The sequence below is a fragment of the Protobothrops mucrosquamatus genome, unplaced genomic scaffold, assembly GCF_001527695.2.
Source record: "Protobothrops mucrosquamatus isolate PMUCROS unplaced genomic scaffold, P.Mucros_1.0 scaffold_176, whole genome shotgun sequence".
NCBI classification, from domain to species: domain Eukaryota; kingdom Metazoa; phylum Chordata; class Lepidosauria; order Squamata; family Viperidae; genus Protobothrops; species Protobothrops mucrosquamatus.
The window spans coordinates 481741-497248 of NW_015386252.1; the positions used below are offsets into that span (position 1 = coordinate 481741).

Sequence of the window (15508 nt, forward strand, 5' to 3'; positions counted from 1 at the left end):
CCGTCAACATATATAGCATCAAAGTTCCATTTTTTTTCCAAGTCTTTTTCCATTAAACTCAGAAGAAAAGTTTCTGGTTTTGTATTTATATTCACTTTGAGAATCTTCTGTATTAAGATGTGAATCCTATTCCAATATTTCTTTGCTTTATCACATGTCCACCATAAATGATAAAAGATCCCTTATTTACATTTACATTTCCAACATTCATTTGAAATACCTTTATACATTCTTATCTGGTGTTAAATACCAATGATACATCATCTTATAAAAAATTTCTTTTAAATTATAATTTAGTGTAAATTTTAGACCAATTCTCCTATTGTTCCAGCATTACATTATATCCAAAGTTTCTTGCTCACTGAATCATACAATGCTTTACATATTCAAATTCAATTACTGTTTATAAACCTTAGCAATAATATGTTCATTACTACCATGCAGGATTTCCAATTCATTTTTCACAAAATCGAACCCATAATTCTTTTTATCTAATTTGAATCTTTCTTTCAATTGTAAATATGTAAACCAATGGCAGATACATCCTTCTGATTCTAACTCCTCTTTGGGTTTGAGGATATGATCATCAAAATGATCCTTTAAAAAGCTTCCTGGGGGGACACTCAGAGGCATCTTAAAAAAATGTTTTTTGTAGTCTTGATGCTTATGCTCACAAAGTCAACTAGCATATGTAAGGAAGTTTCTTCTTAGACAGAGATTTTGCCAACAACGGTAACTTTTTTCATGGTACCTCTGTATGCATTCTTGAACCTAGTGTAAATATATAAAGATTGTCATGAAAATATTTAATTTCAACTAAATTTAGCTGTAATGATGATATATGGAAAAGATATTAAATTATATAACTTTGAAAAAAATAACAACTACAGAAAAATAATAATCAAGAGAGAATAGAAAACAAAGAAAATTAGCAGATAGCAGAAAAACAAAGATACACAAACAAAAAATAACAACTGACCCTTTTTTACAAGCAGATATAAACAAAACTTAAGTTCAACTCTTGCTCTGCAATTAGAACATAGCATCCATTTTTAATAATTTATAGATATTATACTAGCTGTGATTTCATTTTTTTCTGTTTCATGAAAAAAGTCCAAAAGGGGTTCTTGGACCTTTGGTATTAAATTTAGCCAATGCCAATACGTTTTCTCTAATTAGAGCCATCGGTTTTGTCATCCCATCAGCTTTACCAACCACTCTTCCATTATAGATATTGTTGGTCCTTCCAGCATTGAGTGTATAGGAGTCTTGCTGTCATTATAATATATAAGATAAAATGCCATGCAATTTATCCAAACTTTTGTCCATCAACCCAACAAAATTGTCTCTGGTTTGGATTGTATACTAACCTTCAATTTTTTTTAATTAATGCATGTCCAATAACTTGAGCTTTTTTACAAATCCGCCAAAGGAGATAAAAAGTCCCTTCTTGGTGTTTACATCTCCAACGTATGTTTGAAGTCCCTTTATGCATTTTATAAATACCATCCATACATTATTTTATAGAAATTCTCTGTAAGATTGTAACATATTATAAATTTCAACCCCTTTGTTTTCCCACTGCCGCATTCAATGAAAATTTGTAATTGTAATTAGGAATACAGTATTCATCATTAGTACATAACACAATTTCAGATATAGTTTTATCATGTTGAAAGCCAACCATTGACATGTATATCCTTCTGATACCAAATCTTCTCTTGATTTTATTTTAAATGCACCTTGGGCATATTTTAGCAATTCACAAGAAGAGATTAAATTGGCTGCTCATGTAATAAAGATCAGATTCAAAAACTGTTTAGTTATGATCTTATCTTATAATTTCATGGCTGCTTTAAATCTTGCATGAGTTATTACCGTGGTGGTGAACCTATGGCATGCATGCTAGAGGCGGCACGCAGAGCCCTTTCTATTGGCACGCGTGCCATTGCCCCAAAAGGATGCTCCCTCCCCCTCTTCACACGTGCCTGACTAATGGGAGCTGGAGAAGGCAGGGAAACCAAATCCAGCAGCGTTCTTGCTCTCTTTCTCTCTCTGCACCAGGAGTCCAGGAACAGCTGCGAGAGCTGGGCGGGGAGATGGGAACCTATAAAAGCAGGTTTTGGCAGGAGAAGTTAGTGAGTGAATGAGCAAGCGAGAGAGAGCATGGCCTTTGGAAGCGACAGTGCAGATGGGTGAGCGAGGAAAATGGGATGCACGAGTTTGGAGTTTGATAAAGTGAACGGTGGAAGTAGGACGCGCGAGTTTGAAGTTTGAGAAGGTGAGCGGTGGAAGTAGGATACGCGAGTTTGGAGTTTGAGAAGGTGAGCAAGCAAAGTAGGACGTGCAAATTTGGAGTTTGAGAAGGTAAGCGAGGGAAGTAGGACGCGTGAGTTTGGAGTTTGAGAAGGTGAGCAAGGGAAGTAGGACACGCGAGTTTGGAGTTTGAGAAGGTGAGCTGGGGAAGTAGGACGCGTGAGTTTGGAGTTTGAAAAGGTGAGCGGAGAAAGTAGGACACGTGAGTTTGGAGTTTGAGAAGATGAGCTGCTGTGCAGAGTAGGATTAGAGATGGAGGGATCCAGCCTCCCTCTTCCTCCTCCCAAACTCATTCGCGATAAGCGCGCACACCCACCAGCTGCTAAATGAATCTTGGCCTTCCTCTGCAGAGACATCTTCAGCGCCTTGTCGAGGCCACAGGGGTTTGTCATGCTGCAAGTCTGCTCTCTGCTCATCGACCCGTTCCCGTGCAAACCCTCCCGCTGATGGCGTCAAAGCGAATGAAAAGGAGGGAGGCAGGGAAGGAGGGGAGGGATGGAGAAAGGAAGGAAGGAAGGAAGGAATGAGAAGGAGGGAGGCAGAGAAGGAAGGAAGGAAGGAAATGAAAAGGAGGGAGGGAGGGAGGGAGGAAGGAAGGAAGGAAATATTGTGGCTTAGCTTAACATTGCTAAAGACTTCCCTCTGTGAGAATAATTTCCTCATATTTGTAAATATTCTCATACCCTTGCTGTCATTCGCTAAATAAAGTATGAAGCAGAATACTAATAATATGTCAGAGGCATGCAGAAGAATACAAAAAACTTTTTTATGATGACTAGTTTTTCTACTTTAGACATTAATGACAGGTTGATTCAAGCCTACTTATAAAATCATTAAATAAGTTGAAAATTGACTTCAATTTCTTTTAGTTAGTCTTGTTAAATTGGAGAGATCTTCTGTTATTGTTAGCTTTACTTTATTTGGAGGAGGTAATTAGCCAAGAGATAGATGTGCAGCTTTTAGAGGCAGTCCACCAGCTCATTGAAAAATACCATTAAATCCTTATGTGGAAAACACTTCGTCTGAGATCGCAGCTAAGGAAGGTGCTGTGGCTTCAAATGAATTGTAGGATAGTATGATAAGAATGTGGAGGCTGATTATAGATAGAAGATATGATAAAGTAACTAAGAAGGTGTGCACTTCTTTCTCAGCATATAAAAACTAAATAAAATCACCTTTTCATTTATGAATCAATGACCACAAAATGACCAGAATAAGTTCTCTTCTTTGATCAGTTAAGAAAATTTTATTTTCCTGAAAAGTAATCTATTTACTACTAATAAAATAAGTTACATCAGAAGTATTTAAATTATAGCCTCTGGTAGTCCACCAATTTTCTTCAGATGTTCCAACTAAAGTTTGTGCAGTGTCCCTTTTTAAAGGTTTATAAAACCCTAATAATCAGTCACAGATTTTTTAAATGTTATTTATAACAAAATCTACAACTGATGTTATCTTTGTGGAAAGATAACACCCACCATTCTGGTTGATTATTTTGATCAGTGTATAAATAAGAATCAGATTCTTTTAGCCCTGAGAAGTAATTACTGGTTATAGTTAATATCCCACCTCATCTCTCTCTTTCTGAGCAATGCTACTTAAGGTGTCTAGCTGTACGAATGGGAATTGAAAATTATAGTATAGGGCCCTTTCATTAGCTGAAATATTTTAAACTTGTTTCACTGAGGCCAGTATTGGTGTCAATGTACTTTGTGTGAAAAGTGCAATAGCAGCATTAGTATTTGACAGCCCTTGTTGAAATAAGTGAAATTAATGGAGTTCTTTTCATATACGACAAGGCCATGGTACCCCTTTCATGCTGCTTACAGACAGAGAAAAGTCAATACTTTTTTATTACTTGATGCTGACCTACATTCTGCACTACAAGTGCCATGCCCACTAATTGGTTTCAGTTTTGAGAAAAGTTTGCCCCAAAGAAACATTGGAGCAGATAAATCAATCTTTTTTAGGGTAGCTTAGTGGCTTTGAGCACTTTAAATGACATATGTGTTGTATTGACAAAAGGGCCTGTTATACTTATTTTGTCATGTCAAAAGCCCTAGTACTACATGGAAATGTTAACCAGCATTAATATGATTAATGGGAAGCCCCAATTTATTAGATTAACATTTTATTTTAATAGTAGATTCCCACTTTTTTCTTTTATTTTTCTCACCCCTCCTCCCCATCCCTTTTGTTTTTCCTGTTAAATAGCGCTGCATAGTCATTAAAAGTTTGTGAAGTATCTTGCAGCTTCTCAGTTCAAAGCTCTTATTTTGCTATTACAGTCATTAGGATTTCAGGAAAGACTTGGATGAGGATCCCTAGAGTTAAATGGAGGGGGCCATATTTTTTGTCATTGATTTTGAAACAGAACTTCCCACTGAGTCCTCGTAAAATATCTTTGCTATTAAGTGCTTTTTTCCCAAATAAAATGCAAGTACAATTGCACTGGACAACATCTGAAAACAAAATATACTCTTTTCATTTATATAGAAACAAATTATTGGTACCCAATGAAATTATCATTTCAGATAGTGTATAGACCCTATTTTTAACTGTAGATGTGAGAGTGAAAACTTCAGAATTCATTTATAAATCTTAAGTGGATAAGTTTAGGATTGTCAATTCTGTTTGTGAAGCAAAGCAAAGATAATGTTGAAACAAGTGATTTTGGTTATTCAGACTAAGATGCCTCCTCTAATTCAATGCTATTTTGCTGAATAGCAAGAAACAAAACAAAACAAAGTTTCTGTTCTTATGAACAGGATTTCACTACACTGATATCAAGACAAAATCCATCTAGTATATACAACTTTGAAAAGCTGTTGTTACATTGCAGACATTAATTTAATATATTTTTTCCAAATATAGGATTGTAACCTTTATTATTTATGAAATAATTAAAAACAGCTAGTTAGGTAACTATTGCTAGAAGCAATTCCTCAATATAGGCTGTTTTCTGCCTTTCTTTTTCTCTAGTCTTTTTAAAATAAACAGCATTCACATTTTGAATTTATTTAAAAGTTTATATGCCACACCCTCATTTGTGGATCTAAACTTCTTGTAAACAAATATATGCAAATTATTAAATTGGTTTACAAGGTAAACCAGTGAGAAGCTTTCAAACATCCATCTCTTAATCTGACTCCTAGCTAAGAACCTCATTGGTTTTCATTCATAGTTCTAGATCCACTTCTTTAAATGATAAGGAGAAAATTAGAGTGGTCCAATTCAGGGATGTACCCATATGTTCTATATAAACAGTGTTGCTAGCTTAGGCAAGAAAATAATCAGGCATTTGGTATTGTTGGGCATTATTAGTGTAACAGGTTCTAACAAGATAAATGAAAGTTAACTGCAGAAATGTAGACTTGGCCACAAAGAATTAAAAGCACTGGGAATTAAGATTTTTAAATAGCAGTTAGGTTAAAATAGCAGTTTACTAAAACAACAACTGACACCAATTCTTAGACCCCTTTATTTAATCCAAAGAATCAGTTTTACAGGAATGTATTGCTTTCTCCTCCCTACCTCCTCATTCCATTATACATTGTAATATGCATGTGAATTAACCCAATCAGTAAGCTTAACCTTATCAGTCATATTGATTTGCTAGGTTGTATTGCATGACTAATGACTATCTTTGGTTTTGATTGCAAAACTATAAAATGAAATGATAATTTGCATAACTCCACCCCTCTTTAGGCTTCTGTGTCTCCATTATAAATTCTGTCAATAAACATTTGTACTTCAGTGTAATTGTGTCCTGGTCTCGAGTTTAAGCCTATGCCTGAGAAACTTTCCTTCAGTGACACATCCAATATAGCTATAATGTTTTCCATCTCAACATAATAGAAGATGCCACGTTATAATATACTGTTGAAAGTTTAGTGATTTTCCACCTCTTATCTAGATATTCCTCAATTTAGATTCTCCTGAATATTTCCATAGGTTGGTCATAATTGTCCAGCTTGTTCATGTAGTAGCCATCTGTTTAACAGAGAGAAAAATGGAGATATCAGTTAACCAAGATTTTGCTAACCAGTGTTGTAGTAGCTATATCACCATCCAATGGACATGGATGGAATTCTTGGACCTTTTTGTATTATTTTTTTATAGATTTATTTGCCCATATGTATTGTTTTTAAAACTATTGTTTTTAAAATTTTAAAAACTTTGAGGAATGGGACTGTACTAATGAGACTGAGAAACTGTTTATATTCCCGGAAACTCATTTGCCCTATCTAGGGATAACCTAGATTGGGATGCATGAAGCTTCTTCTGGGTTCACTGATGGACTGGGACACTGGATTGCTTTAGCTGAATTGGAGAAATACTCAATACACTGATCTTGGCTAATGTCATTTGCTGCCTTTGAATTATGTACATAAGCTGATTAACCCATAAAACAGCCCAATTATCCATTCCTTAAAAAGGTCACTAGGTCCATTGGTCTAGTCAGTATGACTATATTAGATTATATTCTCTTGAAAGATAATAGGAGCGAAAAATGAATATGCTTTCTTACAAAATTAATGGGGATTTTAGCATTTGGGTTTGGATTATCAGCCATTGGATATAATATTTTAGAAGACCCATTCCATTGCAATTCTATTAAAAATCTCTGTATGTACTGTATGAATAGTATTTAGTTCCCCCCCCCCAAAAAAAAAACTTAGGATGTATTTCAAGAATCATTGTGTTTGTAAAAACACAAATAAAGGAAGATTTGCAGAATAATATTTTTGTCTAAATGAATTATAGGCTACAAAGTTTTATTTTTCCTTTTTTAGATAACACTTGTAGATATTGAATAATTTTATGCAAAAAGATATTGCTGATTAAGGTAAAGTAACAAAACTCTGCATTCTCTCCAATATAACTATAGAAATCCAACATCCTAATCATTGCAACATATTAGCTTAATATGCTTTCTTTCTCAACAAACTACCCCTTTCAGCAAAAAGTGGGAAAACAACAAATTCCTGGCCTCACACAAATGTGTAATATAGCCCCACCTCTTTACTTCATTACCTGCCTAATATAGCTCTTTTTAAATATATAACTTTATTGATTTTCAAAAACATAAGATAAAAGAACAAGAAAAAACATTGAAAACAAAAAATGATCAAGAAAGAAAGAATATAGAGGTACAAAAAGAAAAAAGAAAAAGTAAGAAAAATAGAAAAAGAATGACTTCTGACTTTCTTTAATACAGATAAGAATAATAAATAAATAAATCAAAGGTTAGCAAAAAGCCTGTGTATAGAGCCCCTTCCCTCAAAAAGCGGGCCATTCCTGCTTTTAAAATGACCCAGTAAAGAAGTAGTTCTGTAACTGTTTTATGACACTCAGATTTTTTGAATACACATTTATGAGGTGATTTTAAACATAGGAACAAGCTATTTCCAAATTGCTCCTGTGTAATATCAATGAGTCTTAGCTAAGACAATTCATTTGAATTTGTGACTGGAGAATGCATCAAGCTTGCTTTGATCAACTAGCTTCCAAAATCTGATTAATAATGCGGACATTTATTATATTTTCTGAATAATGAGAAAAATAGGAAGAGAATCACATTTCAATGTACTGTTTCATCATTGGCATAATATCACACAGCCACGTGAACTATAATTTGTTCTAAGAACTGGTGGGGACTTGTCTTGCTACAGTCAGAGGCAATCCATGACCAAATCCACTAGTTTAAATATTCATCTGTGACCATGTAGTCGTGAAATAGCTTTTAAACAACAAGATAAACAGTACAGCTGCCAACATAAAGTAATCTTATGCTAAGGGACTGAAATGACACCATAGACTTCCTCTTTGTCATTTTGACTTGGATTTGGAGCTGGACGTGGGCTCAGTTCCAGCTCAGAAAGCCATTCACTTCAAAGGAACCTAAATTGTCCCAAGGAGCTAATTCTGGCAGTCAGTTGCTGTTATTGTCTGGCAAGTCATCCTAATAGCCAAAGCCGTCTGCTCTCTCAAATCAGAGCTTATTTCTGGGGTCAGAAGTGGCTGTTCTTGCTTTAACCTGATGAGAGATGGAAGCAGAAATTTACTGAGAGTAAAATAATGACAGCTGTTTTTTATTACATTCTGATTGTGACTTCCAACAAGTTTATTGTGAGTTGATGTTTCCCTCCCCCCTTGTTTACACCAATAAAACCTAATTATCCAAATACAAACCAGTTCCCAATTTTAGCTTTTTTTAAATGTAAACCGTTTGGCTTTTTTAGGGAGGATCTTGGAATCTGCCAAAACACATTTTCATTATAACGTTTGTATTTTCAAAGAAGTTTCTTGTTCTCGTGGTACCTAGAAATTCCTCAGAAATGTTTTTTGAAGAATCAGCAAAAGAGATCTTTTATCAGCTTCAGTGGCCTCTAGCAATCCCGTTACTCAATTTTTTTCTTTCAACTTTTCACTTAGAAGTGTAATGAATTAAATATTGTAAATATTTTTTATAATGTTTTACAGTTAATCCAATCAGAGGCTGGCAGGGAAGAAGGAAAAATGAGAAACATTTTCTACCTGTCTTATTTGTTTCTAAAATTCATTATTTTGGATTTTGCACAATTTTTACAATACTATGCTAAGGAAATGGGCTCTTTGGCATAGTGGTGATAATATCAAATCAAATCCTTCAAAGTTAGAGTCATCTTTGGGTTTTCCTCTGTCGCACTAGAAACCATCTTCTCCAGCATGAAGAATAAAACTGAATGAATAGCATTCCCAGAGGCTCTCTGGCCCAATACTAAACTCATTTGCAGTACCAGGGTGGAAAGGTCTACTGATTTGTAAAACAAAGACAGTTATCTTCCATTTTTTTATAGTTAGAGAAAAAGATTGTCCTGTTCTGTCATACTCATAGGCATATCTGTCTTGCCAGTTTACTTTTTTATTATTATAAAATGTTTGGACCACAGTAAGAATGAGTTGTTTTTAATTATACATAAATCATAACTCTCTAGGCCCATTTCACATAATTTTAATGAATTATTGGGCATCAGTTATTGTTTGCAGATCAATAAATATATAGGAGTTATTTATTTGAAAATGTTCTAACCGAATGTTGATGGCTAAGCTGAGATTCTCATAATTTTTTTGTATACATAGAAGCACAGTAAAAAAAAATATATTCAGTTCAAAGTGGAGGCAGATTTAAATTTTCTCACATTTTCCATCTGTTTTTCCCCCATCTAGGATTTCTTAACCGTGTTACCATCAATTCCTCTGTTTGGAAAGCTTGGTCAAGCCTATTCCAGAGGTGGACAATTTGTTTAAACATTACTTCTCCAACCAGTTTTGTAAGAAAAGCTAACTCTTTTAAGGCCGAAAATAATGCCTATGATTACTGTACCACACAATCTTGTTGAAGATTTTTATACAGACATCATTAGTATAATCGAGTTGTGGATATTTGAACTGAAAGAAGAATTCCAAAGCAATTGGTTAACTGCTGTTATCATTTTATGAAGAATATCTGAAAACAACTTCAGGAACAGGTCTCCATCTTTCCTTTCAACAATCAAAAGCTCCAAATAGTAATGAAATTTAAAATAAATGCTATTTGGCAACAATTTGAAGAATCGGGCATTTTCTTAATCAGATGGTCTCTACTGTTTTTACAGTTATTTCAGAAATGTAGCCTATTTCTTCCATCAAAGAATAAGTAAACATGACATAAAATAAATTAATGATGTGATGCCATCCATATGAAATTGTTAAAATGTCAATATACATTACATTAGTATCTTCCAAAAGTCTTGAAAAATCGATATCTAGAATTCATTGCTAGGTGACCAGTAATATGCTATGTGGGTATCCTGGAGTCTTAGCTCCATTCAGGAGTATCATGTTGGTGGCGGCATATAGAGTGTAACACTTACATTGTACCTGTCTAAAATTCAAGCCAAATACAGCTTTCCCCACAATCATGCTACAGTTGCAGGGCATAGCTACATGATCCTGGGAGAAGACACCTCTGCTTTAAAGAATTGTTCACCATTCCTTTGTGAGCACCTCCATGCTCTCCAAAGCAGTGCATAACTACAGGGCTCTGTGGGATAATAAAACATATATTACTTCCCAATCCTAACTATACTTATAATTGGATCAATCTACTTCTACTATATGTGCCACCTCTGCCATATGAAATAATAATGTCGTTTGTTTGACTTCTAAGTTTCCCATTCCTTATGTTACTCCAGGTGTGTGTTTTTTTCTTTTCCTTTCTCTTTTATCCCCTGACTTAGTGGATCCTTCTCTTTTGTATCACTATTACAGGGGGCACTGAGGAATTATAAACCATTAGTGAATCACTGCAGAATTTTCCTGCTTCATTGGTCTGCTTCTTAGGTATTCATTGTTCACAGGATTTGGTCGATGAGCCCTCCTAAAGTTCTCTGTACATAAAAAAAAGTGACTCAATGCTACAGTAGGTTCAGCATATCATTTTACATCCTGTTTCATAATATCCAATGCTATCAAATACAAAGAACAGAGAGCCAAGCTCTTGGGCAGGGGCAAAGCATAGATCATTTTAAAAAATGACAACAATACAAATCAAAGTTGACAGAAATTTTAAAGCATATTTGGATGCTTCTTTATGAGTAAGGCAGGTTATCAAATTCAAAGTTTTGGAAGTTTTCTATTTATGACCAGCAGCAGGAAATGAATGTCCTTTAATTCTGGTAAGTGAAGAATGGCAACCCAAGGCAAGTCCCGCCTGTAAAGATTTAATTCCACCAAATAAATCTGAGTGCTTTTATTCTGGGAGGGGAGCAGGAGCTGGTCAGAAGGCATTCATAGAAAGGTGTTGATGAATAGGGAGGCCACCGTAATTTTTAGATGTGAGGGCTATCTCTTTGATTACTACAGCTTTCTGGTAGTTTATCTCCTCATGATAATTCACCCTGTGTTGTTACTTACCTTTCTACTACATTTTCCCATCAGTCCAATTAGATCTGCCAATACTTTCTCAGATTAATCTTCTTCCTTGGTTTCTTTAAATATATTTGACCCCATTATAAACATAACCTATGCCAAGCAAACCAGTTGTTGTTTCAGTTGCTGATAGCATTCTGCATATATTTAAGTTAAAAAAAAATGTACTTCCCATTTTCTAATCCATTCATTTATTCATTTACCACCCAGACCTCATTCAATCCATTTTTCTTCCTTCCAAGCCAATTTTAGCAATCTACTCCCTGAGTAAAATATGTTTGTAGATTTTATGAGATGAATTTAAGAGGACCACATTCTGCCCTTTTTGCACTAATTGAATTTGGTAGGAAAGGGTGTACTTAAAGCAATAGATGTGAATATTATGTATTTCAGAAGTCCACATTTGTGTCTTCTCCCAAGCCTATATTTCCTATTAGGGTTAGTATAGATTTTAGAAAATAAAAGTTGGAATTCTTTTTCCAACAGCTCATATGGGAGGAGTTAAATCTCAATTGAGGCAATTAAAACTCTAGGAGGGATAATTGCAGAGGAAGGTACCTAGTGCTGTTTCCTTGTGATAAGAGAGTGGTGCTAATGTTTCTCTTGGTTGTTTTGTCATTTTTATCTCCTTAGTCTGCTTAGGCTTCTCCTGTCCCTCCCCTTCTTTAGATTCTTTCTTTAACAGGTAACTAATTCTGTAACTTATCCCATGTCATAAACATCCCTTTGTTGTCACACTGCAGCTTTAGTGCCATTTTATAAACCATGCAGTAATGCACTCCTTATATTGAAATTTCTACTGTAGCTCCAAACTATTGGCTCATTTTTAATAAATGGCATGTATATAAAACAGCCTTCAGCTCTGCAGAAGAAGGATATCTGTTTTGGTAAGTAGATACTACTATACAATGAGCTGGTTGGTATTTTTTAAGTTGCATCTACATTTGTTATTCTGGACTAGATTGAACAAAACACACAATTGAATATGCAGGGCGGATCAGTAGAAAGGGCAGCAACAGGCAGAAATAGATGCTAGAAAGCTGGGGTGAATAGTGGGGTAGCACAAGGGCCCTAGGAAGAGGGGAGAATATAGAAGATACTGGGAAGCAAGAGGTATATTTGAGTTGACTATTTAATTTAGATAGATGTACAGTTTAGAACATGGTTCTTTCTATAGCCGTAACTAGACAGGGACCAAACAATCATTCAGTAAAAAATTTGATAGGTATAAAAGAAAATATAAACTTGTTCTGAACACAGCCTGTGTTGCTTTGCCTTTTCACCTTCCAAACAATTTCTATGAAATCTCATTCTTTGTCCAGTATATATATGTTTTTTAAAAAGTAAATATTAAATAAAATGCTGAGTCTATAAGAAAGTCTATGAGAAAACATATACTTTTAAAAATCAGCTGGAAGTTATATTTCAGATGTTTCTTTCCTTGGCAGCCAAGACTCCTGAATATTAGGAGCACACAATATATTCTTATAGAGTAAATGGAAAGGCAGAACTAATTTCTTTGATTTCAAATTGAGCCAATAAATTAAAGTACAGCATGACTAAACTGCATTTTAAGAAAGACATTTTCTCATGCACTTTTTAACCTTGTCTTATCTGAACAAAATGAAGAACTTACCCTTAAGACATCAACTGGCCTTATAACCTAATTTTCCCAATATCAAATATATATATATATATATATGCGATAAAATAAATAAATTCGAACACCAGGATAATATCAAACTAAAAGCTGTTTAATACAAGTGCTGAGCTTTCATCAGCCAGCACTGCCAACATCATCAGAGCATAAAAGCAAGTTAATGGGAGTTCTCTTTATGTTACTAGCCAGCTTTGCGTCCGGCTTTTCAACCTGATGATTGGTCCACTCGATGACCAGGTCGAAAAGCCGGGTGCAAAGCCGGCTAGTAACATAAAAAGAACTCCCATTAACTTGCTTTTATGCTCTGATGATGTAGGCAGTGCTGGCCGATGAAAGCTCAGCACTTGTATTAAACAGCTTTTAGTTTGATATTATCCTGGTGTTCGAATTTATTTATTTTATTGCATGGCTTTACCCAGGATTCGTATTTTTAATATAATTATATATATATAATTTGATATATATATATATATCAAAGGGGGTATGGCAAAAATAAGCATTTTTTCTGTTGGAAAAGAGAAAGAGAACAGGATATTTGATGTTATTGGCAGAGTAACTGGAAATTAGTGAACTGATCTTTCAGGAATTTAATTTCATGCACAATATCAAGTTTATGCTAATTATATTTTGTGTCTACAAGATTATTAGAAAGGTGCACTTTCATATTGAGTTTATTTTGTTCTATGTCTGCAGTGATGGAAAATCTTGGCCTGCAGGTCCAACGGTTCTCCTCTGGCCTACCAGTTCCTTGCTAAGACTCAGTAGATATCCTTCCAGAAAACTGGCTTTTAAACCTTTTAGGTGGTGGCTTACATTTGCCTAGCTCTTGCCTTTCTGTTAGGAAAAGCAAGGGCTTTTCCTAAGAATTTCAAAACTAAGAAATGTTGATTTTTTTTCAGCGTTCCAGTCAGCTGAAGGCCAAGCACAGTTGAGTGAGCCAACATTTCAAGAACAAGAGTTGGCTTCTGGAATGAGGATAGGGACAAGAGTTTAGTGCCTCTGAATTTCTGTTGTGGTAATAATGAGTGTTTACAATTACTCTAACATCTGCTGGAAGGCTAACTCTGTTAAAAATGGTTTGCTTTGCTGCCAGTTTCATCTTTCAGAACATGCAAAACAGAATAAGAGGAACACGTGTCTTGGATTTAACCCTGAGTAACTGGGAATAATTGGTTGATGGAGTTCAAGTGCTCTCCTGAAATGTGTAATTGCAGTGGCAATGGCCTCAGCTTAGATGTGCATCTTCAATTTTAGGAGAGCCAAAACTAAAACATTAACTCTTCAAAGAAAATTAGAGCAGCATCGTATATCAGCAAACTTGAAAATGTTCAGGAGGCTGGTAGATCCAAAATATGGAAGGCATAATTATAGATATGAAAAAACAAACAAACTGGGAGTGTGTAGTGAGGTGCCCCAGGGCTCTGTTCTGGGCCCAGTGCTCTTCAACATCTTCATCAACGATCTGGACGAGGGGATAGATGGGGAACTCATCAAATTTGCAGACGACACCAAGCTGGCAGGAATAGCCAACACTCCAGAAAACAGGCTTAGGATACAGGAGGATCTGGACAGACTTGAACACTGGGCGCTATCTAACAAAATGAAATTCAATGGTGAAAAAAGTAAGGTTCTACATTTAGGCAAGAAAAACCAAATGTGTAGGTATAGTATAGGGAGTACCTTGCTCAATAGTAGTAACTGTGAGAGGGATGTCAGAGTCCTAGTGGACAATCATTTAAATATGAGCAAGCAGTGTGCTGCAGCTGCCAAAAAAGCCAACACAGTGCTAGGCTGCATTAACAGAGGGATAGAATCAAGATCACGTGAAGTATTAATACCACTTTACAATGCCTTGGTAAGGCCACACTTGGAATACTGCATCCAGTTTTGGTCACCATGATATAAAAAAGATATTGAGACTCTAGAAAAAGTACAGAGAAGATCAACAAAGATGATTAGGGATTGGAGGCTAAAGCATATAAGGAATGGTTGCTGGAATTGGGTATGTCTAGTTTAATGAAGAGAAGGACGAGGGGTGACATGACAGCAGTGTTCCAATATCTCAGTGGCTGCCACAAAGAAGAGGGAGTCAAGTTATTTTCCAAAGCGCCTGAGGGCAGGACAAGAAGCAATGGATGAAAACTAATCAAGGAGAGAAGCAACCTAGAACTAAGGAGAAACTTCCTTACAGTGAGAACAATTAACCAGTGGAACAACCTGCCCCCAGAAGCGGTGAATACTCCAACACTGGAAGTTTTTAAGAAGAAACTGGACAGCCATTTGTCCGAAATGGTATAGGGTTTCCTGCCTGAGCAGGGGGTTGGACTAGATGACCTCCAAGGTCCCTTCCAACTTTATTATTATTATTATTATTATTATTTTTTTTCCAATATAAAATTTTATTGTTTTTATCATAAAAGAAAAAAGAAATACATCACAGGTATTACACAATGATTTATCCCATCCCCCCACCCCCCGGACTTCCCAAACCAAACCTAGGCTAACATTCAAATACAAGTAAACAAATATTAATATCTCTAACTCCAAACTCTAAACTTAAACAATCCATCTCCTCCG

At 35.4% G+C, this 15508-nt stretch overlaps 1 protein-coding gene across 1 annotated transcript in view; it reads left to right on the plus strand.

Moving 5' to 3' along the window:
* Window positions 1-9972, plus strand: part of SPATA17 (spermatogenesis associated 17) — an 80502-nt gene extending 70530 nt beyond the window's left edge. The window contains exon 10 of the mRNA XM_015822534.2: window positions 9529-9972. Within this exon, the coding sequence (XP_015678020.1) occupies window positions 9529-9609 (81 nt within the window). The 3' untranslated portion in view covers window positions 9610-9972. The remainder of the gene's footprint in view (window positions 1-9528) is intronic.
* Window positions 9973-15508: the final 5536 nt, after the last annotated feature.